The following is a 25769-nucleotide window of genomic DNA, read 5'->3' on the forward strand; positions in this document are numbered from 1 at the left end:
GAATGTATAACAGATTTGAGTGTATTATTTATACTTCATTTTTTTGTGTGTGTGTGTTTCACTTTTGTGCAAATTTCAATTAAATTTCCTAATTGTATCCCCCGAACAGAGTTCGGAGGATACTATGGATTTGGCCTCGTTGCACTGCTGCGTTCGCCACAGAGATTTTCTTGTGAGAGCGCTCTACTGGCTGCAGTTATTCGTAGATCATCTCCAAATTTGGCATGAAGATGTATTATGGTACAACAAAGATGTCTGTTGTTTCTGGTGATGGCGCCCTCGCTTGTTCCGTCTTTATACATGAAAATAAGGTCAATTTAACAGGGTCTGCTTGTATGTGCAACGTATGCTGGCCTTGTTTGACCGATTTTTTTTTTTCAAATTTGGCAGGCCTACAGTATACAAATAATGACTGCTTATGAGGGCACAGTTAAAATATGGGCCCAAGGTGATGTGCAAACCGTAACTATATGCCCGAAGCGAAGCTGAGGGCATGGTTACGGTTTTCACATCACCGAGGGCCCATAATTTTAACTGTGACCCGAATGTCAAGCAGTTATTATTTGTTTTATATACCGAAAATATAGATTCCGAAATATAGATACCGAAAATATAGATTCTAGTTTCTTTTACAGCACTCGTAATCAATGCTGATCAACAGCGCGGCGGTCGTATCATTGGTGCGTACAGTGATGTGTACAGTGTATGTTACGTGCATGTACTACAAACGGGGTTGCGATTGTCTCCAAACCAGTCCGCTAGTCTCTTTTACAGCACGCTGATTGAATGCGCGGCGGTCGTATCATTGGTGCGTACATATGAGCGATCTACGTGTACGGGGTCGCGACTGTCTCTAAAACCTATTTACTAACTGTGCCCGGGCCCCGGTCACAGTAACTCAAAAATAGGGCACAGTTATTTTCATGACTCCCCTTTTAACCAATCAGATGAGAGGATTCTAGAAATGAGGTATATAATATGTATTAACGTATCATAGTCAAATCTATACACCTACATGTATACCTATTGATAATGCTACCCTCACTGTTCCACCTTTTACAGGGTCAAAGGTCACCCTGATCATGTCAAAATTTGCAAATGTGCTTCATTATGCAATAACTTGATTGTTACTCAACGGATTTTATTCAGACTTGCTAAGGAGGTGTACGGGTGGTCATTCTACATGAAGGACACAACAGTTTGTGGTGATGGCGCCCTCAGTGTTCCGACTTGGATGCCATGTCACATTTCTTGTGTGTGCTCTATCAGCCACATTTCTTATTAGATTTTCTTCAAATTTGGCAAAAAGGTGCATTATAGTGAAATCAAGGTGCCTATTGTTTTTGGTGGTGGTGCCCTCGCTTGTTCCATCTTTATACATGAAAAGGTAAATTCAACAGGGTCTGCTTGTGTGCGTGATGCTGGCCTTGTTTCTCGATCGATTTTTTTCAAATTTGGTATATTAAGGTATCATAGTCAAATCTATACACCTATACCTACAGTGTATTGATAATGCTGCCCTCACTGTTCTAGCTTTTACAGGTTCAAAGGTCACCCTGACCATGTCAAAATTTGCAAAAATGCTTTATATTTATGCAATGACTTGATCGTTACTCACTGGATTTTACTCAGACTTGCTATTTTAAAGGAGGTGCGGGTGGTCAATCTACATTGTACATGAAGGACACATAACAGTTTGTGGTGACAGCGCCTTCAGTGTTCCGACTTGGAGGCCATGTCACATATCTTGTATATATGCTCTATTCGTAAGCTATTTAGAAGCGACATTTCTTGTCGGATTTTATTCAGGCTTGCTATGGAGGTTTTGTGGGGGGTTATTCTAGGTACCGGTAGAAAAAGTTTTCATTGACAGCGTCCTCATTGTTCCGACTTTTAAGGATATGTCATATTTCTTGTATGTGCTGTATGGTACTACATGTAACCTCAATTCTTATGGGATTTAATTATTCAGACTTGCTAAGGATCGGTGAACGAATGGTCATTCTACACATACATGTAGGACACAACAGCTTGTGGTGGTGGTGCCCTCAGTGCTCCAACTTAGATGCCAGTCACATTTCTTGTGCATGCTCTATCAGCCACATTTCTTGTTGAATTTTGTTCAAACTTGCTATTGAGGTTTATGGGGAGTTATTCTAGGTAACAAAAATGTTCATTGCCAGTGCTCTCATTGTTCAAACTTTTATAGGATGACATGTCATATTCCTTGTATGTGCTATATACCAGCCTCACTTCTCGTCAGATTTTATTGTATCCTGCGACAGTTGCCATATTATACAACATTCTGGCCTAAAGTAATCCAGATGGGGGATGGGAGATTGGTTCAGGGGATATGTGAAGAGTTTGTTCGCAAAAACCGATAAGTCCATATTTACCAAATGGAGATATTTGCGATTAAAGGTCAAGAAAAATAAAGAGAATGATAAGAAAATTTTTGCTTCTTTTGACCGTAACTTCAAAAATGTACCTTTATATGTAAGGACCAATATATCATTTTAAAGGTATTATTTGTACTTAATAACAGAAACCGTACTTCAAAATCTTCAAAAATGGACTTATCGGTTTTTGCGAACAAACTCTTCAAGTGCTCGAACGGGTCTCCTGTGCGAGTGCTCTATAGTAATCAAATTTCTTAATTTCTTTAAAAAACTAAGCTTGCAAAGGCTTGCGACAAGCTTAGCAGCAAGCATTCCGCGAACTGGTGGCATAGCACACAAGGTTGCAAACTCCCTGCAAGCTTGCAGGTCAGCTAGCCCTGCAAGGTTGCCAGAAGTCAATATACAAGGATGCAAATTTGCAGGTCAGCTACCAGTACCATTGGTAGCCCTGCAAGGTTTGCGGCAAGCTAATATGCAAGGTTTCAAACTTTGTGCCAGCTTGCAGGTCAGCTAGCCCTGCAAGGTTGCAGCAAGCTAGCATGTTAGGTTGCGGCTGCTCATTTGAATATTTGGAACCCTGCAAGCTTGCCGCAAGCTTGCCACAGACTGGCCCGCAAGCTTGCAGCGAGCTGGCCAGCAAGCTTGCGGCAAGCTAAAAACTTTGTGCAAGCTTGCAGGTATGTGAGCTAGCCCTGCAAGGTTGCAGCAAGCTAGTATGCAAATTTGCGGCAGCTCATTTAAATATTTGGAACCCTGCAAGCTTGCTGCAAGCTTGCCGCAAGCTTGCCACAGGCTGGCCCGCAAGCTTGCAGTGAGCTGGCCAGCAAGCTTGCGGCAAGCTAAAAACTTTGTGCAAGCTTGCAGGTATGTGAGCTAACCCTGCAAGGTTGCAGCAAGCTAGTATGCAAATTTTCGGCAGCTCATTTAAATATTTGGAACCCTGCAAGCTTGCTGCAAGCTTGCCGCAAGCTTGCCGCAAGCTTGCCAAGATCTGGCCCGCAAGCTTGCGGCAAGCTAATCCGCAAGCTTGTGGCAAGCTTGCGAGGCATACTTTACAGATTTGTATAAGGGTTGGCCCTGAAACACAGGATAAGGCATGAGGCTAATAGTTGATGTATGACCATGACACCTGAAGAGCTGCAGTGTACCAATATAATCCAAAATGAAGGAGGATCCAAAGAGCTATCATGAAGATACTTAGCCAGTGTGTTAAAATAGCCACATTCACACATTGGACTGATTGCTTTCTGCATTGCAATGCAAAAAACAATTTTATTTGGCACCATTCACATGTGAACAAATTATCACAGTGTTTGAAAAACAAATGAACAGTGCCTAGAACCTAGGGATTTGACCCTGAGCATCCAAACTTGAGTTTCTCTTTGTATGTGACTGTGCACAATCATTCCTGAAGGCAAAGTATCACGATGTTACAGCAAAAAAAAATCAAGCTAGATTGATTTTTGCATGGTGATGCAGATCACAATAATGATTTATTTTCTTGTGTCCACACACACAAATTAACAGTTTTCGATTAGCATTGTAGAACTCAAGTTCCAGAAAGCATAAATTTGGGTGTGTGTAAACAACACTTTACATTCCAATAGGGCCAAAATAATTCCCAATCAATAACACTGATTCATAGTTTGTGTCTACGGAATTTCATAAACCAACTTTCCATTTTACATGACTACACGGTTGTAGGTAACTGTGTATGATATTGGCACTCCTTACAAAAAGCCTATAAAGGTGTGTACTATTTGAAAAAAAAACAAACAAACACACAAATGTTTGAATATGATTTCTTGATCTTGCAACTGTCATACAACACATGAAAAAAAAAATCTTGTCCCAAACTGGAAGTAAAAATCCTCTACACTATAAAAGAAAACAAGCAAAATTTATGATGTCCAAAATGGTGATATCCAGAAATGCAGATATCACATTTCACACCATCAAATTAATCAAACATGATTGCATTACTCTGGTACATGCTTTCTTTCTTCTTCTTCTTTTTTTTCAAAAGAATGTCTGAGTCTAGCATTGCACTAATGAAGTAAGATCCTGGCACTTGTGTAATTATTGGAATATAATTCTTCATGATGCAGCAAACATCTCTCCATGAATTCCACAGGTTTCTTACAGATACATCCAATGTTCATGGCTCATTCTTTATGTTTCCTGTCCCACAATTGAAACTTCTGACTCATCCCATTTAAGCTGGCAATCAGATCACAATGAAAACGACAGCAGTTCAGACAGGAGCCCGAGGATTCAATGCCACAAGATCTACAGGTGCAATAGTTTGAATGAGTGAAACCCTTAAATGCTATCTACGGCAAAGCAGAGCTTCCCATATTAGTATTTCATAATCCAAGTCCTTCATTACCCTGCAAATGTAGGTATGCAGGCTTTAGTCCGTCCTAATCACACACATGTGAATTTGAGGGCCGAGGATATTGCATCAATTCTTAGGCTTTCAACCGCAAATCGCTCGTGGTCATACTGTGTACGTGAGGATCTTCTCAAAGAGCCCGCCGGATCCCCCACCAGATCCAACGACTGCCGACGTACGTCCCAATGAGGCCCCGGAAACTCTGACTTTAGAATCACTTCCTGGTTGGCCCTGTGTGACCTACCCTTCGGCTGACTGTTCCCTAGTTCGGGCAACCGACACATTCCACATCTCTGTCCTCACATGTATACAAATTCACACTCATACTCATACTAACACACTCACAGCTCACACAACCACATTGAATGCAACTTGTAAACACTGCGCCTCTTCCGCACACACAGAAGTCTGTCCTTATACTCACTTTTGAAAAAGAAAATATGTGATGATCAAGTTCTAAACAAACCACTTTTGTTATAATATGTGACTTCCCAGCTGAATCAAGCAAAACCAGAATTAACTAAAACTGTACAATCTTCATTCTCGGTCTGTGAGTGTAATTGGGTAATTCCATGAAGTTGGGGCAGTGTCCATGTAGCATCGTGATATTTGAAAAATAATTTCAGCATAACTCAATGTATATTATGCTATACATTTGGGTAATTCCATGGGGTTGGGACTGAAATTGTGACATACAAGTTGAAAATTCAAGTTGGGTAAATTGAAATTTCCTTTTTCCCCCTGATTTGTTACTCCCATTCTTCAACTTATTCCACTAGAAATCTGTTTATTACTTCGCACACTTTCAGTCAGCATGGGTAAACAGGTATGGCAAAATACCTATGTTACATGGACTTCATTTGTTGACATCCTTCATAATTTTGTGTTCTGAAATGATAACAATGAACACATCCACATTTTTTTCGTCCATAGCACATCAACGTGTTATTTAAGAGGCGCATGAGATCATTATTAGTAAGATTGTATGTTCTGATGTCAACTGCAAGCCACTTTTATTAACATGTTTTTTTCTACAAACCATTAACAATTTCAGTCAAAGGTTTAACTTTTTCGTCAAGAGTGACACAATGGCAATATTCTTAAAAGCACCACAATTGAAGCAAGTGATTTGTATGGGTATTCAAGTGAAAACATGATTTTATTGTTATAATCAGGGGTTTTCAGTCAACAACCTCGCCCACAGTGTCCTACCTATGTTACACGGACAGTATGTCTTTGTAACATAGGTACACTACGACATATCAACTGATTTCCTTTATTGTGGTGTGAGATGTTAAAACCTACACATATAGACTTTATGTATGTTCCCACAAATAACACTATTGTAACAGTTCTTTGGAATTATATCTACTGCACACCTGTGGAACAATACCTATGTTACACAGACTTCAATTCTTTGTAACTCTGGTATGAAAGAAGGCAGACTTAATCAGAAGAAGAAGAAAGTGAAGCTTTACACAATTTGACCTTATATACACTAACAGCATCATCAACTAGTTGTTAACTAACTAAGAAAACTAATAAAGAGAAACCATACAAGTCTTCTTGTCTTCTCCATGTTCTTTGTTTGAAATTAATTTCTGCTCTTTTGTCCAATGTCCATTTAGCCCTCGATTTTTGTTTTTCTTCTGTCCATTTTCCCTCTGTGCAGTTTTCTTCTTGTCTAGTTTGTTACATTCACTCTTCTTGGGTGTTGCTTTGTCGGCTTCCTCTCTGTTTGTGGAGTGCTGTGGATGTGTCCTTTTCACTCTTTCATGTAGTTTAAAATGTAGCGGTGGCAGAGGAGGAGCCATGGCAGATTCATCAACAAACTGAACAAAAGGTGTAAAGAGAAATAGAATAAAAAAAATTAAAAGAAAATTTTTGTCAGGATTGACTATATATTCCTGTTGATGTATCTGTGTGTTTATGAATGGAATTAAATAATTTCAACAATTTTGCTTACATTTCTACCTCTTGGCATACCCATTAGCTAGAGTTCCATGTGTACCTCCCACCAAAATTGGAAAAAAAAATGGGTTATGCTTAAAATGATGTAAATATTAATAATAATAATAATATAGCACGTAAAACATAGGAAAATATCATTTTCATACTCTATGCTAAAAACTTGTTTTGATGTAAGCTAGGAAGGGCAGGTCGCTGCCCCCAGTGTCCTAGCTAAGGTTAGGGCTATGGTCAGGGTTATGGTTACGGTTATGGTCCTTAATAGACTCCCAAAATAATACTAGGCCCTATTTTATATTCATCCCCCATCGAAATTGTCGCCCTCTTTTTGAATGATAGTGTAGAGCAATAATAGTCCAATTTTGATTGGGGTTCATAATTTTATTGAAGCCTTTCCTACCCACTACCCATCCAAACTGAATAGGACCCTGGCATTTTAGCTTTGAGACTTCACAGTGGGTGAACATGGAATGGAAATGGTGAATCCTTGTGAAATGTTAACTAACTTCATCAGAGCATCTAACAGATCAGTGAAATCTTGGAAGGAAAACATTTACATTTTCGAAGTAAATTTGTTAAAAAGAAAGAATTTCACAGCTCCTAGTTCCCTCAATATCACCAGCAAAATAAGGCAAACTCTATTTCTCTAGTTCAGATGCAGTCTGGACATCTACGTTTTCCAACTAGTATATAGTGATTAATACTAACTCTAGCACATCTACCTTGGTAGATACCTTATGACAAAAGGGTCCAAAAATTCACAATAATCGGGAGGTAAAACAAATTTATATTGCAGTGAAGATGCACTGATATGCTTTTGTATGGTTTTCTAAGAGAGGAATTATATGCTCCTTTTGCAGATACCAGCATGGACGGAAAATTTGGCGATCAAAATTATGAACATGAACATGTAACAAATATCTCAGTATGTGGGACTACAGTATCATCGTCCACAGTATTTTTGGCCAGTTCAGAGGTTTAGATGTCATTTTTTTTCCTCTAATAGAGTTACAGAATATGACAAATGTTATTATTTTCGTAAAATAGCGTAAAAGCTTACCAATTGACATCAGAAACATTAAAACTCCTGTACCTACGTTACATGGACAACGGCAGAAAAACAGATCTTGCGCTGTCCAGGTAGGTGTATATTGGCTGTGAGTAGTTTTTCTGCCATTGGGGGAGGACTGCCAGTGACATGAATACGATTGCTGAAGTTAGTAGCTCTTCTTTTTATCGCGAGACGCGTCTTTCCATACCTACGTTACACGAAGAGGCCGGACATCGCACTGAAGTACAGTGATATGTTCTGTATTTTCTGGTTTATTTGGAGGATTTTGATGCTAATTTTTGGATAAGAATACTCCTGAAATATAAATCTCATTATAGAAATAAAGTTTCTGATCATATTATGATTGGAAGTGTATGTAAAACCATGCTATACCTATGTTACAACAAAAATTGCCATGGACATCGTTTGTAACGTAGGTATGAGGTTGCTTGAAGATGCTCTGGTGTTCTTATTTTGTTACAAATGTTTATGTGCCTTATAGTCTTTGTAGAAGTCACCTTGCCTCTCTTAATTATGATAGGCATAATGCTGAAAGGTTGTATATTCCTGTTTTACATTGTCATGAAAATGGCATATATTTATGTCACAACATAAACCACAAAAAACCATGGGACATCATTAGTGAAACAGTCATAGACAAAATACATTTGTACACAGGCTTGTTTTTTTTCATCAAATAATTCTTCACACATTTCTCTTCAAGAATAACTGCAAACCACAGACAATTATTTGATAAATTTCTCAGAATATGACTTTTATTCCCTGCACAACATGAAAATCTATAGAAGACCCAACCCCATGGAATGACCAATTTATCGTTTGTAGGCTTTATATTTGCATTGAGGCCACACATTTTCCTGGAAATTTTGTGCCAATTTTGATGAAGTTATTAAACAATATGTAACGGTGTCCTGTAGCATCGTGATATTTTAAAATTTGGTCCGAAGAGACAAATTATGGCAATCAGCTTGACCAAAATTTGATGCAGTATGCATATTTACTAGATTAGTCAGATAGCTAAACATCTCAAATTTCCTGTACACAGTTTTAATTTTAAAAGAAAATTACAAAATGTATCACGATGCTACACGGTGTCCTTTTTTGTGACATTTGGTGGACACCGCGTAGCATGGTGACACATTGTGTAATTTTCTTGTAAAAGTAAAACTGTGGAAAGGAGAGTTAAGATATTTAGCTATCTGACTAATCTAGTAATTATGCATATCATATCAAATTTTGGTCCAGCTAATTGCATTAATTTGTCTTTTAGGACCAGATTTTAACTATCACGATGCTACATGGACACGTCACGATGCTACAGGACACCGTTACATTTTTTAAAAATAACTTCATCAAAATTGAGTCTGAATGGCACAAAATTTCCAGGAAAATGTATGGTCTCAATACAAATGTAAAACCTATAAAGAATATGTATAGCATAATTAGTATTGAGTTATGCCAAAATGTCACACTTTGTGCCCCAACTTCACGGAATTACCCAATTCTATACCATGTTGAATTACATTCCAAGCTTGACATTTTCAAATTATATCTGCCCATCAGACAGGTATAATTCTTTTAACATCCTGTTATTCATACATCATTGATAGCTAAAGGTCACTGCTGGGGCACATTCCTTCATACTGTATGCACACTATACACTAGAAGACTAAATTACGAAAAATGTGCGTTCCAGTGGCACTCAGATAGAACAATCAGGCTATTCAGATTAGCAGAATTTAAGCTCTGCTGGCTCAAATTTCCTTATTAATCAATACATATCAACCGAACAATCTTTCACACAAAGCAAAATGTTCAAAGGATCTTTTCATCTTCTTCAGTGAATCTTGTTATACCAGACTGATTTATAAAGACAAGGATGTACTATTGTCTTCTTATACGTCATTGCCATGTTTGAACAACACAAGGAGTGACAGTCATCATCTGACAGACATCTTGAAGGTACAATACTGACATTGCCAGGCGGTGCGATGCCATGACAACCGAGGCCATGGTAACTGGTGCCATAGCAACCAGACAGGACAGAGTCATTATCAGCTCCTATCCCACATCTTGTTCACTGGTCTGTGGTTTAAACGTAATTAGAGTATGGGCTTATACAGCTGTACATCACTTTGGTACATGATTACGATCTCCTCATGTGGGACTGAATGTTAGGATGTAGTGACAAAGAAAACAATAGTCACTAAATGAACATACTGTAAAGCAAGATATTTTTGTGGCTTAAAATTTTCGCTTATTGGAGCCGACCGCCTTTCTCGCATCATGAAATCTTTGCGAATTGTCTCTGATAATCAACTCATCTAGCGTAAACAAATACCTTCTCATGTACAACTTTTGCGAATCTTGGCTCTCGCAAAAATTTGCAAAATTAAAATGCATGCGAACATTCCTCCTTTATCAGTAGTATCCTATAAGCAGTTCAATGCCGCAACACTTTTATTGTATGATTTGGGCACTACCCACCATTTGATTATTTAAAGATATTCCCAATGTTTCATTTCATGCAAATGTTCTCCTATTTTTTTTTTTTTTTTGGTTATGTAATACGGCCTACCTACAATTCATATGAATATTGTAATTCTATCATTTGTGTTCATTGCAAGCAATATCAGGTATGCTGGTACACTGTCTTACGTGTTTTGTTCTGTTAGAACTGTCCTGTCAAACTAAAGTTAGACCAGTCAGGTACTGGTTAATGTAATAATGAATAATACATCTGTTGGCCAAAACAACTATTGGCTGATGCTGTCAAACTAACCAGTTGTATTGACTCTTTAAAACTTCTGTGTAACATAAATCTAACATGCCTACATCTGATTTTATGCAAAACAGGACGAAAGAGAGGGAGAAAGAAAAGAGAGATGGGGGGGGGGGGGGGGAGACAGGAAACGAGAAAGACAGATACAGTTGTAGGTACACACAGCATATACCACATAGCATAGGCCAATTACACGAAGATTCTATACACCTGGCAGTACTTTCTGCTGGCAATGACCTCAGTAAGCAGGTGTACTGTTTAGTGTTGGGTATTAAAGGGGAATTTAACCTAGATATATGGACTCAGTGAATGAACCACTATTACTGTAAAACTGAAATTTTCGCAGTGTTGATATTTTCGTGAATTTCGCGCAACCAGAAGCTTGCGCGAAAATAGAAGCACACAAATATTTTTGCAAGCCGTTCCAGACTGGAACGGCTTGCAAAAATATTTGCGTGCTTTTATCCAGTAGTAAATTTCTTGATTCCATGGAATTAAAAACACAAGAAAATGCTTGTTATCCGGCCAAGCGCGAAAAATTAGTTGCGCGAAATTATCCACTTTTACAGTAGTACAGCTGTAGCTAAGATACAAAAGGAAAGTGGATGATCCCTTAAAAGCTTTTAGCCTGATGGCAACAAAAGTCCAATTGCTTTGTTTTGTTCTGTTTTACTCTATTTCAAAATAGTTACAATCTGAATATAAAGTAGAACTGTTTAAAAAGTGATCCTAGAATACTCTGTATAACTCTACAGGGTGCAAGAGGAATTGAAATATTGGATGTTAGTGTACAGAGCTGTATTCCCTTTGCTGGATATTAAAATCTCCATGAACTCTCAACCAAAAGGAGGTGACTGGCTTTAGAATGGCATGTGCAAAATTTAGGATGAAACCACCCTCCAGGTTTCGCAAAGGAGGAGTATAAACATTCCCGAAATAGCTACCTAATTTTCTCTACATGTATCCGACCAAGATATCTTATGCTAGCCCATATACAAAGGGATTTGACGTCTAATGCAGGTTTTGCTATTACTGGACCAAGGAGCAAAAGGTTTCATACACTGTGTGGGTATATAATATTTCATGTTAGCTTTGAGACGAGCGAAGGATTTTAGTTGGTCACCTTATACTGCGCCATCCCCTTATTTCAACAGTGCTCTAAAAACAAATTCTGAAACATTTGTAAAGTGATGAAAGATTAAAAATGAGTTTAATACAACTAATAAAGACATTTTCATGCTCAAAAGGGAAATGTTATAGGGATTCCTACAGGTTCCTGCATTCAGATTCCTACATTCATACTGATAATTAGGTCCATATTACATTGTTTATTTTGTTTTGAGGGGCAATAAAACATTTTGCGGCACATCTAACTACAAATATTTTACTTTTGAATTGTAATCTTGAACAGACTCAATGAAAAACATGTTTTATGCTGAATGGGTCTTCCAGTTTTCAACTGAATAAAATGAAATGAAGTACATATGTAGATAACAAGACTTATCTACATACACATGTGCATATTAATCCATGTACATGTATGTATTTACATGTAAATCTACTTGGATGTAATACTACATTCACTTGTTGCAAAGATGTGACATTCTGTTTAATCCGTTTAAAGAAGACTACAAACACTGCATCACACATGTACATGTAGCCTCTTGGGGCTGACAGTTTGTCATAAAATGCACACACGGCAATAACAGAAGTATGTAACTTGAGCCATTGAACCATTAAATCTACTATGACAACACTTTCTTTTTAATATTTCCAATCCACTATCAGTATGATGGCTATTACAAGAGGATGGATCCATGCTAACTGAAATAAATTCATAATACATACTACTTGTGTGATAGCACTAGCAGCAATAATTCAGTAACAATGTTTACATTTCAGTTCCCCAATTGAAAATAAAAAATGAAGAAGAAAGAATACAGTTGTACAATATTGCTACCAGCATATATGCTATTCATGCCTTGCTTGTTTTTCAAGGCCTCTCATGCACAGCTGACAACAATACACTGGGCCTTTTGGACAATACACTCATTGTACAATGCACACTTATGTGTGCATAACTGTGGTTGATGGCAGACAATTGAACCTATAGAGAGGATATTATTATGATAGACAGTTTTGTACCATTGCACTAATCGATCTATCTCCAACATGTAGCTGCTAACAGCCATGGCAGCAACATGTTCAAAACAACAGCATACCTGGAATTTACATCATAACAAAGTTTGCAACCAGTCAGGGGACTAGAAAATGCAACTGGTATGCATAGAAAAACTGTAAAAGAAGACCTAAACTCTCTAACTATGCTTCTCTCAACTCACCTGCCAAGGAAGCTCAGTGATTTAACATCCACACAAATTCCTTCAGTCAGAAAGTTTGTTTTCTAAAACCAGCACGAATGCTACTTCTTTCCTTCCAAAATGTTTAACCACGACACACTATGGCACTTGATCTACGCAGCTTTCGCTTTCCGGGTGCAAAATGCACACATTCCACTCTTTCAATGGGAAACTGATCTGAGTGAGCCTCTTCCCCCGAACTGAATGCGACTGCCTCACAGCGCGGGGACACACAACATATATGACGAGTTTGACCCAGCGCTGCCGGAGTTGAGTGGGATCATTGGGGGGGAATTGGCTTGGAACACAATGGGTGGCTCAAGCCTGACTGAACAGAGCTCTTTTGTACCCCTGTAACTCACACCCCTCTACCAGAACAGCTGAGGTAAACCACCAATAGCATTCAATACCTAATATAAAAAGTTGGGAATCCCTTGTTTTTCTCGATCACCTTTTCTTCCTGTAGTTTTGTTGTATGGGGGGGGGGGGGGGGGGGTGGATGTGAATGATGTTGGTTTTTCTGTGAAACTACATGTAGGTCTTTGTGCTTTGCTGTTCTGTAGTTTTTGTGCTGTTTTGTTTTGTTTTGTTTTTTGTTAGAAGTAGAACCTTCATTTGAGCATGCATTGATCCAGCAGCATACCAAGTCGACTTGTGTTCAGCATAGTTTAGCTTGTGTTGATATCAATGTCATGGGTAGAGCCACTGACATTTGACCTGGCAATACTAGCATTCCTTCCCCCCCAATACCAAATCCTCAAAAGGTTCTCAGAGGACAGTAGAGTCCGATGTTTTCCAGACTGTGTTTTAAAACCTGTAATTTGCCACTTGACAGCAGTGTTGAAGATTGTGATGGAATATCATGATGACTACAGGTAAAGATTTGTGGTTAAGCAAACAATCCACAACTAATCACGGAAATTATACAACAGGGGGTAAAAACTAAATGGACCCTCATATCAGAGTTTCATTTCTTCTTTTACAGAAAACCAAAGGCTGAATATAAGTGTGGATTAAATGAAAGCAGCATTATCAGTAGAACACACCAGTGAAAATTTGAGAAAAATAAGACAATTCATTCAAAAGTTTTGGTGCCATCATTGCTGGAAAAGGAGACTACTGCACATCATCATGACGTCATAATGGACAACAATTTTAATCAAGAAACTATTAAGATAAATACATGTATTTTTACTTTTCTAGCAGATGAAAGAGCACTTAACTTACTTCTTTCAGAAAGCAGGGGGAATGATATAAATACTACTAATATATACCAGTCAGGAACAAGTTGATGGAATGTGCACTTTTTATGACAGATTACATTTTGTGGAATTAAATTTTGTGGAATTCTCCTTACACTTTCTTCATATTGTTGTCTAAAAATGACATAATGAAATGTAGTCTTCTTATGCAGCAATGACAACACCAAGTTTAAAAATGCATAACTTTTGAGTCAATTGACCGATTTCCCTCAAACTTTCACTGATGTGTTCTAGCAATACCCCTGCTTTCACTGAATCTGCATTTATATTCAGGCTTTAGTTTCTTTTAAATCTGCCAAGTCTACTAACTAAATTGGGTAGAAATGCTTTTCTTTTCTATAAACACTTGTAAGAACAAACTTAGTACATTTGTATGTTCATTTTAACATCCATGACTCCAAACATTCACAGGATATAAATTACCCATGAAAAATCAATCAAACTATGTACTTGTTCAGAATTCATATACAATGTACTGGTACAAAACAGGTTTACAGACAACTCTTGATGCTACTCCAGCAATTCTTTAGTATCTCTGAGAGCACACTACACAGAACACATGAACCATATTTCTTTCAAGTAGGTTTCTGAAAATCAAGTTTTTAACCCATTAGCATCTGAAACACCTGGAACTGCCCATCCATTTTTCAACAAAGCATGTCAGAATTAAATTTCTGTGACACACCATGCTCTTGGCAAATTTGTATTAAAATTGGTTTTCAAATAAACATAACTTATAATAGACCAAAAAAAAAAAAAATAAACATGAAGGGAGCTTTTTACATCATTTAGAAAGTTATATTGTTGTACCTTCCAGGGAACCATAGGCCATTATGTACGGAATCTTCAGCTGCTAACATGTTAATTGGCCAGTGGGGGACCTGGTAGAAGTGAGTTTCTGAATTGAGTTCCACATCATGTACAGTACAATGCAATTTATACAGCTACATTGGTATGTGATATGTGAGCATCCTGCTGTCACTTTGGTCACTTCAGTCACTTCAGTCAACTCTCCACCCGTTTCTTGACTAGGTGACACAGGTTGAGACAGGTTCACACAGTAAATCCTTTAACCCGCTGAAGACTAGTCCCCGAATATACTTGGGCAGGCTTCCATCGGGAAACGTGTGTTACAGCAAAATCAGCTCATCCTCAAAGGGTTAATTGCTGGAAATATAGAATCTTGAGCTCAAACCAGGAAATGAGGTATTACAACAGAAACCCTTTGACATGTCTTCAGCTTTGATAAAACAGCACATAGTGGTAATGTAAATGGCAATGACAATGCTTAATTTGTAACAATAGAAAAGTATTATCAACTGTCATATAATCACCATGATGAAAAAAAAAATATCAAAAATCATGGTACCAGCTAGTGCCAGTAAACTGTAATCATTGAAATGTCAATGAAACTGCTGATTCATGTATCACTTTGATGTCAATGATAATGATCAGGATAAAAATAAAGTTAACTGAGAATAGTTATGATAATGATGACAAGGCAAACGCCAAGTAATGTCTTGCCTGCATATATTGCCATTATAGTGTTTTTAATGTAAGTTCACAGACATTTTGACCTTTGACCTTGTCCCACTTAACCAATATTCAAATTCGACTGTCATCTTTATGCGATGTGGTGTACCAGTGATGAGTTTTGTGGTCATAGCTCAGAGCTGTAGAAAGTTTTTGAGAGTACACTACAATACTATGTGTACACTGCTTATCAGGAAAAGTTAATTGACCATTTGACCTTTGACCTTGACAGACTTGACCCATATTCAAACTTGAACAGCATCTTTAGGTTAAAAGTATACGTGTACCTGTGGTGTGAGTTTGGTGGTCATAGCTCAAATCTGTGGAAAGTTAAGAGTGTAACACCACAATACTGTGAGAACAGCACTTATCAGCACAAGTTCATTGACCTTTTGACCCTTGACCTTGTTGGCCTGCACCCATGTTCAGATTAGACCAGCATTCTAGGTTATGAACCTACAATTGTAGCTCAAAGCTGTGGAAAGTTAGAAAGAGTACTACTGGTACACCAAATTGTTGACGACACTGACGCCGACACCGCCTCTGACGGAAAGGTGACGATTGCATCTCGCTTCCACAACGCAGTTGAGACAACCATCACACTTTTGGCAAGCAAGGCTGGCAACGAGGCAAAACAAGAGTAAATTCATAGGAGGAGTGTTTCCTGCAGCAAAGTGTTTGTGGACTCTTGCCCTCATTGCAATCAATGACACTTTAATCAGACAGGAAACTCATCTTAATTGCTTTAACTCCTTCCCCATGATATTTGGGAATCTCCCCGGACTTTAGTAAACAAGCATCTACCAAGTTCCTGTAAATCATGGATTAATTTCTAAGTACAGTGTTTTGATAAAATGTAAAAGAACAAATAAACAAACACGAAGTCTCCCTGACACACAAACATACAAAGTGCACATAAAAACACTTTTAAAAAAAGAAAAAAATGATTTATAAAAAAACATCAAATTTCAAAATTCTACAATTCTTCCAAAAAAAAAATGCCCAATGGACACATAATTTCCTCATGACTTTAACAATCAAATACAAACAAAATTCCCAACCCCCCCCCCCTACACACACACACACATGCAAATAATACCTTGCAAAGAAAACAGAGCTCTGCTATTTCCCGAAAGACACACAAAGCAAATATTCTCCCCCTTATACCTACATTTCCTGTTTGTTCAATTCAGTGTCATGAAAACAATTTCAAAGATATGTAAAGTCGATCAAAGATTGCTCAAATAAGCTGGACTGAATGATAAATACCAAATCACTGTCAAGTACCTCACAAATATCCCGATATTCCAGGAATTTTGGGAAGCCCCACAGGAACACAATTCATTTCTACCGGTTGGCAAAATAACCGATTTCCCACTTTTATAACATATGACTAATCGAACTAGTAACCACTTGTCAAATCCCCCAACTGTGAAGTTCTCCTTTGCCACAAATATCTCTTCAGTGACTCAAGATCAAAAGTGGTGTAAGTAGCTAGGATCTTGGTCACTGCACAATGAATTTAGAAACTAAACAAAAACAAGGGAAGCCATCTTGGAGGATAATCCTTTGAATGTGTGCCATATTAAAGAAGAGTGAATCCACATTTAGCATGGGTAATCAAGGGCACATTCAGACTGGCATTTCTATGGGTACCTACAGATTTGTAAACATGTTTTGAACATGTTTTCATTCTAGTTCAATGACTTGCCATAGCAGAAGTTGTGGTCATCAATGAGACCCATCTTCATGTGTCACCATGCTGATACACTAAACACAATCACAAACATGTTACAAAAGGAGGACACACAAAGACAGTACAACACATTATTATCTAAAGTAAGGCATTTTAGCACTGGAATAAAAAATCATATTTCTGTCTGCTTGATCTGCACATACATGTAACATATCCATGTGCAATATCAGAGAATTTTCAACGCAACACCAAAGTCCCAATAGGCTATCAGATGTACTAAATTGGCCATGCAATATTTCAAAACAGATGTATTTTGTCTAGTTTGTCAACCATGCACAAAGCATTAATCCTCCATTGTAAGCTCTATGTGGTACTAGCACTCGTGCAGATAGCGTATGCTATATATTTAGCGAGTCTAATCTTTCACGAATTGGGACTCCCCGACAATTCCGCAAGTGGTTAAATTCGCAATCATACAGTACAGTACCGAAAGTACCATCAATCATCAAGTCTTCCTCAATAATTATAGAAATCATTATTTCCCAGCTGCTGCTCATTCTGTTCTTTTTTCAGAGAGTGATGTATTTAAATCTTACAGAAGATTGATTCCCAGTTTCATGTAGTCCTCAATGTGGATTATGAGTGTCAAGTCATAAAAGAGTGATTACAAATGAAGGTGACTGGACAAAAAATGTCTGCATTATTATGAAAATACTGAAAATCTGGACACCGATAAAACAGAATAAAAAGTGACTTCTTTGAAAATGAGAACAGACAGATCACAGTGAGTACTAACTAAAGAAATCAGTCATGAACTTGGAATACATAATATATCATTGCGATCAGAACATCTGTTGCACCTATTAAATCACATGTCATAAAGCTCTGACCATGCTGTGTTCAACAGGTGGAAAAGGGGATACTGTGGCCTATGTGTTTAAAATGATATTCTCTGAGGTGTAGTCTCTTTGCTCCATCTCCCCTGTGAAACACTGCCACACAAAGCACCAATTGCAAAAATATGACTGTTGAACACAGATACAGGTCACGTACAGTACCTTCCTAACTCCTTTTAACTCTTTCCATAGAATAGATACTCGGAGGGATAGTAAACACACCAAGACACAGGTTTGACACACTATGCCACCCGAAACATTAACTACCAAATGGGCATATCATATCAATTGGGCATCTTGGTTAAAGTCCACACAGAGTGAGCTGATGTCAGAAAATTTCTTTTCTGCACTGTTACAATATATGTGGGCTTTACTTATCTGTCATTTCATCTGTGAAATGATCATTTCGTAGTGAAATGAACATTTTGTCAACGAAATGGTCATTTCATTGACGAAATTACTGATTTCATAAAGAAATAGGCCATGCGACACTTGGCACTCCATACGAATTGTCCATGGCTTAAAACATGGTTTCAATTGTACCACCTTCGTGAATTCGGGCCATGGGGTTTACACCGTGGCACAAATATAGGCCTACATCTAACACTGTAGGATACTACAAATAGCATACTATATTTTGCTGTATTCTAATTTTCGTGAATTTCAGGAGACAAGTTCTATTCAGATCTTGACATAAACATGATGTGCATGGATACATTTTGGCATTCACTATTATGTATAGGATCGTACTCCACGATCATCTTGCAAAAGTGTCGGGAAGTTCCGTTTCATGAAATATTAGACTTGTTGAAAATATATAGGGCCTATAGCATATACAGTACAGGAAGTCTTGATTCATGAAAAATTAGACTTGCAAAGTAAATGGCATAGTAGTAAGAGGTAGTTTGAGGAGAAATTAATTGTTGTTAAATGCAGATGTGTGGAAGAATTCTTCCTGATGACACACGACAAGTCAGCCTGAAAGAAGAATACTAACGGAGATCCAAACCATCCCCACCTGAATGAGTTATAGTCCCTGCTATTAACGTGATATCTATGCACGTCCCTTTAAACTCTCATCTCCGCCTTCTGCACAGTGAAAGACCATTAACTAAATCATACCTTCCCTGGGGTCTGCACTGTAAACAACATTAAAAGGGTTTCTTTCAATCAGCCAATCAAAGCTATGCAAACAGAAAGGGGGTGCGGGAACATCCCCCCCCCCAAAAAAAAAAAAAAAAAAAGAAAGAAAATGATTGAATGCACACAACTGTATTTGTTTTGCTCTCATTCAAATGCGGGGTGACTTTGTGTGTGTAAAAGCGATACAGATTCAATAAGCGATACAGATTCAATGAGCAATAGTTTGAGTCAGAATCAGTTTTAAAAGAGTGGATATTCAGTGAATTCAGGCACTGTAGAGAAGTACTGAAAGACTACACAAACCACTGTAGCAGCATGGAAGTAGAGCACCATAGTGGCAAGTGACACTGAAGTGCAAAGTTCTGGCACACCAAATGAGTGAAAACAAGCAACAAACCATTCACATTTATCTGTTTACTAATCATATTTTATGATGTATTGAAAAAGAAACATATAATGTAGACAATTGCAATAAAAAAAAGGCTAGAGAAAAATATGAATAAAATGATAATTGATAAAACCTAATAAACACATTGTTAGCATGTCTAATATATCAGATTCTGACTTTTTTCAGGCTTTAACAAGTACTTCATAGGCAAATTAGGAAACTTCAAGCTTACCTCATTACTAATGACTATTTTAGGTGCATTGTACACCTTCCTCAGTGCTTGAGGGGAGGTGATCAAGGCCTTCACACTAAGTGTCAGGTGATCCATGATGCAGCATCCCACTATTGACGTAGATACACGTTGATTGTATACAGTATTCCAACTAAATTCAGTCTACTAAGGCACAAGTTCCTCCACCGGCAGGGGCAAGCACTTGTTCACATTTCATCAAGACACACTTGTCACCTCTGCAGCACTGATGAAAAACAAAACATGGTCTGACTAGTGCAGCACTTTGTTCAACTAAGTGATGCATCTACCGACAGACAATGGATCATTCATGTTTACACTTGTGTTTCCGAGAAAGACGACAAACTGGTCACATTTGGCGAGTATAATCATAAACACAAACCCCTTGCATTTTCAATCTGGAAGATCATTAGCACAATGACTACATGAGATCAGGGGGATGGATCAACATATTATCATCTGCAGCCAATCCAAATCCCAGTGTTCAAAGTCCAGATTGCACTTGGAGATGGAATAAACAAAGCTAATCCATTTATGGTTGAAATGTTCTCACCGCAGTGGGCAACCAACGTCACAGAACCCGCAACATCCGTCTGGCAAGTGTAACATTCAGTTGGGTTAATGAACGCACTTAACGCTTCTCTGTATTGTTCAAAGTGACTATACTAATATAGGGCAAAGAGAAGCCTGCCTTTGAAAAGGCCCCCGTCGGCATTCATGCAAAACGCTCTCGCAAGGTGCAATCAATGGTTCCTTGTTTCTCCTTCGACCGCTCCTCCTCTCAATGTATTGTTGCTGCCACGTGTTGCATGAAATCCCTTTATCTCGATACACATTTACTTTCTCAGAGGAAACACATGTAGCCGTCTATTTCCAACCAGCAAAGCATGCTCGTTCAGTGATGGTGAGAACTTTCAACAATGGTTTGTAATCATTATGCGATAATCAATGATGGATTTCTGCTTACTGACTCATTACACTCTAACTGCTTGAAGGAAATCTCCTTTGATATTCAGACAAGGTATATGAGGAAAATGTGATAATATTCCTATTGCAAAAATCTTGTCTGAAGTCCACTTCAATATTGACAGTACATGCAAATAATATCCACCACTGGTACACGCTCTGTTTCTGTGCAATTCTATGTCATCCACTAGACCTTACCTGTCCAAACCACGAAAGAATTTCTCAACTCAATTTAATGCTTTATTTCGACAAAGAAATTTGTTGTTGGTTTATTCTGCTGTCAAGATTTGAATGTATCTCAAAACTGAAATTCAAGTAGTTTCACCACACCTGGGCATCTTAAGTCTTGAGAAGTACTTTCACTTCGCTTTAACGTCCATTCAAAAAATGTTGGTGAAGACGTTTCCTGGTAACAAGTGCTGGAGGCTGTCAAATTAAGAAGAAGATGTCATCCTTACAGACATTATCCCATCTATGTTAAAATCAATCAGTCCCACAAAAAACAAACAAACAAACACTTCCAGGAATGTCTTTTGAGTGCATTACTGCAAAAGTCAACAAGAAACTTTATCAGCCATGTCCCATCAACTTCTCCTCTCAAGCGTAACCACCAGGCACAATGAGCATTTTGATTCCAGTGATATCTTTCTATTCGCTCTCTTGTTAAAAAAAAATAAGAATAAAATGTTGCGCTGCTTTAAAACTCCACAAATGTATCGAGGTAATGAGAATATCAAACTTCCCTACAATTGCTGGTGAATTCCACGATCCGGGCAACCAGCCGACCAAACAGAGAAGTAGCGTTGGACACGGACATGCCTGCTGGAGCAAGTGTACTGTTGTATGCTGTGAGCACACCTAGCTCTGATCTGATGGCAAGAGCTCTCTGAATAGCCAGCCCTCAAGATACCAAGGAATGCCAAACTCTCATGGTGTGTCAGCTAGAGTCTGTGGGGTAGGATGTGTATTATTCCTGCAAAGTCACTTTTTTTTTATCTTGTTGGCTTGGCAGTAAAACGTCAACCTCACGCTCGTGAACTTTACTCAGTTGAATCACTAACCGCTGACAAACACAGAGCAACAGTTGGGTAGTTTCCTCAAGAGAGACATAGCCCGCTGCAAAGAGACACCCAACCCCACTAGGAGCTTCGTAGAAACAATGTCCCTCCCCATAGCAATGGTTGCTCCCCAACTCTCCGAACACCCTCCTACAAATCAGAAAAACTTGACATCAGCCGAGGAGAGATCAAGAGTATATACATGGATGTCAGAGGTTAACAGCTTTCTTCGGCAAAAGTTGAGGTAAACATCGTCAGGCGCAGTTAGAATATTGCTCTTGATCTACTCCCTACTTGAGTCATTGTTGAAGTGTGTAGGAGGTGCAGAGCAAAATTGCACTGGAAAATGACAATAGCTAGGCATCACTCCTCGCATAACGTGCTGCTGCCTACGAGGAACAAACTCCCCCAAGGATCCAAATTAGCAGAAAAAGGTGATGGCACAAAAGATAAGCATGACGGTAATCTGCTGCACGCTGTCAGACGAGAATCCCTACGACGAAAACTTAGTCTGGGTGGAAAGAGAATCCATGCAAAGGAGTCTCTTACCAAAACACAGATACAGACACACACAGACACACACACACACAAAAGTTAGTGTTAAAATACATCCAATGCAATTTTTCTAGAGAGAAAGAAGACGAATGAAGGTTGGCCCACACAGAGCTTCACAAAAAATGTTCAGGGGCATTAAAGAATGCCCCCAATATGTTGACAAAACTGCAAGGATGAATTGGCAAGGGCGCATCAAAGTAGGCCTACTTAACCCGTGGGCTTCGATCACTCAAAATATGTGATACACAATGTACAATGTACATTCAGTGAGTTCATGCTACAGCAGGCAAAACTTGGCATTCTCATTCATCCACACCGTCCTCAAAACAAGTGATCTTTTCAAAGTGCTTGTAAGTCAACAGAAGATTGATCTTGCATGCCATTCCATTTTTTGTTAATATATGCGTGCATCCTGCAGTCATTGATATATTCTGTGTAATCTTTTCATCAAGAAGACAGATGAAATATCAATGCTTTCTGTGATGATAGCATGCAACACTGTTGTCATGGCGATGAGACACATCGGGACTCAAGTGCAAAGTTGTGCTGATGCATGATGATGCTCATCATCCCCTGAAACATCCCTCTGGTAAAAATCAAGCACTTGTCATCTCTATGATGTCATTTAACTGTCAGCAATGAATACATCACAGACACTGTATTCACAGAGAGTTCTGGAATTCTGAATGGTTCAAGGTGAGCACAGAACAAAGACTATCACATCATCCATTCATATAAAAACAGCATAATCAGTTTTTTTTTTCTTAAAGGCCACCATACTAATCCACATCTTTGCATGGCCTGATGTAATCCTGGTGAATCTTCAGGCAGCTCTGTACATATATGTACTTTGAATGATGAAAATATTCTTCTCACTGGTAAACTCCAACTCCTTATACACCAGAGGGGTGACATTCATTAATTCAGCTTCAAATTCCATCCACTTTAAACACGGTTGATGTACAAGCTTTCCTTGTTCATTAGGTTTGACTGGTTTAAACAGAAGATCATGTGGATTGCAATTTCCATACTTTGCCTTCAAGACCCTGCCAGGTACATACATGTATACTAATGGCAACCTGTCTGATTCCTTGTATGTATAACATGCAGCAAATGCATACCAAATTGCTACAGACCAGTCATGACCCACTTTTAATACAAGATGCGATATGCCTGCGAGACTCTCTGCATGAGGACATATAATACATACCACTCCCACTCATTATATGTTGACGCCTGAGTAAACACAGGCACGCAACATATTTTTCTGTTTGCCCTCGTCTTCTAGTCAATGGCATTAGCTCTTATTGAGCATATTATGGGGGGGGGGGTGTGATTAGGTGTGTACTAGAAGGACCTCTTATCTGTATGGAACTGTAAAACAAGAAATGTTTGCATGCATTTAGATTTAACGGGCAAATCCTGAGTATACTCTTGAGCAATTATTAATGGGAAATGTTGTAGCGAAGTCAGCCCATGCTCAACGGATCAATTTCGCAAATTTCGCAAGAGCCAATTTAAGATTCGTGAAATTAAAATGCACAGGAAAATTCTCATTTACACTATATATGCATTGAATGCCAGAAGCAATTCACAAAAATTGAACGGCGCAAAAATTCAATGCCTGGGAAAAGGTCGTCTGCTCCAATTCATGAAAATATAATGCCGCGAAAACATGGGAAAATTCAAGATGTTGTAAAGTCCAGGTTAACCAGTGTAAGAGTGTATAATAAGTGAGGCTGGGACTGGTATAGGTGTGCCATTACAAACAAAAAGCAGAAAAGTACATCATGGAAATGGTTCTCAGTGTATGGCTCAATGTCAATTTGGCAAAACGCAACTAAAAAGATGTTTTGGTAGGTAGAACTGCCAAAACTTCACACACGCAGTTATGCACAGGACTACACACAATCATGCACAGGACTATACACATAATTATAGTTTATACACCCAATACATACTATTTCAATATGTAAACTAATCTGTATCATTCAGCAATGCTGCTTGCTCCATTTTAAGACTCAATGCTTTTGGTTGAATCAGGGAGGTGGACCACCTCCCTGGTTGAATCAAGGGAACAATTTTGGGAAATCTCATAAAAAACAAAGAGGCCATATTTTGTTTGCCTCATTTGTTTGTTGTTTATACTATTCAGACAAGACTTTCTAGCTGTAAACAAGTTTGTATGCAAAGTGCAACTCACAAAAGGATGTTGCCTTGGGTCCACAATTTGAACAGTAGAATTACTATTTCAAAGTTGTTTTTCAGACTACAAATTCCACCATTTCCATTAAAAACTGTGCTAGTTATAAGCCTAAAGTTGTCTTTTTCAAGATGTAACGACAGTGTTTTCATTTTACTCACATGATTATTAAAGGACAAATGCAAATCAATTCACCCAAACCAAAATAAAGTTGTTGTTTTTTTTTTTGTTTTAGAAAAACAAAGCTAAGTGGCTATTCATATTACACACATTTTCGTTATCAAAAACAAAGCTAAGTGGCTGTTCATAATGGATGTAATTTGTATTATCAATAACAAAGATAAGTGGCTGTTCATAATGGATGCAATTTGTATTATCAATAACAAAGATAAGTGGTTGTTTATAATAGATGCAATTTCTATCATCAAAAACAAAGGTACAAGTGGCTGTTCATAATATCCGTTTGAGTGACAGCAACAACTGTATCACTGTATGTGTAGTGTTGTAGCTTTCTTTCTCTCTCCCCATTTTCCTCTGCAGGGGAGAAATTTTGTTTACACTTGAGCAGCAATGAATTCATTCTGCCCAATGACTGTAAATATGCGATAAATGCATCGTGGAGATGTAATTTCAGTCTCGTATATTGCAGGGTAATGGCAGGTATAAATGGAGCCAGTGAGGTGTGAACAATGTGCCAATGTCAAGTGGAAATTTGCCATTGCATGATTGAACTATTGTTTATTTATCAAAGCATGAATTTCCACTGGCAGCTTACAAATAGTTTATCTATGGCATCTTTGCAAAGATGAGCAACAACGAAAGATGACAGAGATAAAAAAAAAA

General features: G+C 38.2%; 1 protein-coding gene across 1 annotated transcript in view; it reads right to left on the reverse strand.

The window, feature by feature from the left end:
- LOC139717445 (rho GTPase-activating protein 45-like) overlaps positions 1-20249 on the reverse strand; it is an 88783-nt gene extending 68534 nt beyond the window's left edge. Inside the window, exon 1 of the mRNA XM_071628953.1 lies at positions 20127-20249. Within this exon, the coding sequence (XP_071485054.1) occupies positions 20127-20222 (96 nt within the window). The 5' untranslated portion in view covers positions 20223-20249. The remainder of the gene's footprint in view (positions 1-20126) is intronic.
- Between the last annotated feature and the right edge of the window lie 5520 nt (positions 20250-25769).

Source organism: Diadema antillarum, unplaced genomic scaffold (assembly GCF_040938485.1).
Source record: "Diadema antillarum isolate AM-2024a unplaced genomic scaffold, OU_Dant_1.0 scf00000075, whole genome shotgun sequence".
Classification (NCBI taxonomy): Eukaryota; Metazoa; Echinodermata; class Echinoidea; order Diadematoida; family Diadematidae; genus Diadema; species Diadema antillarum.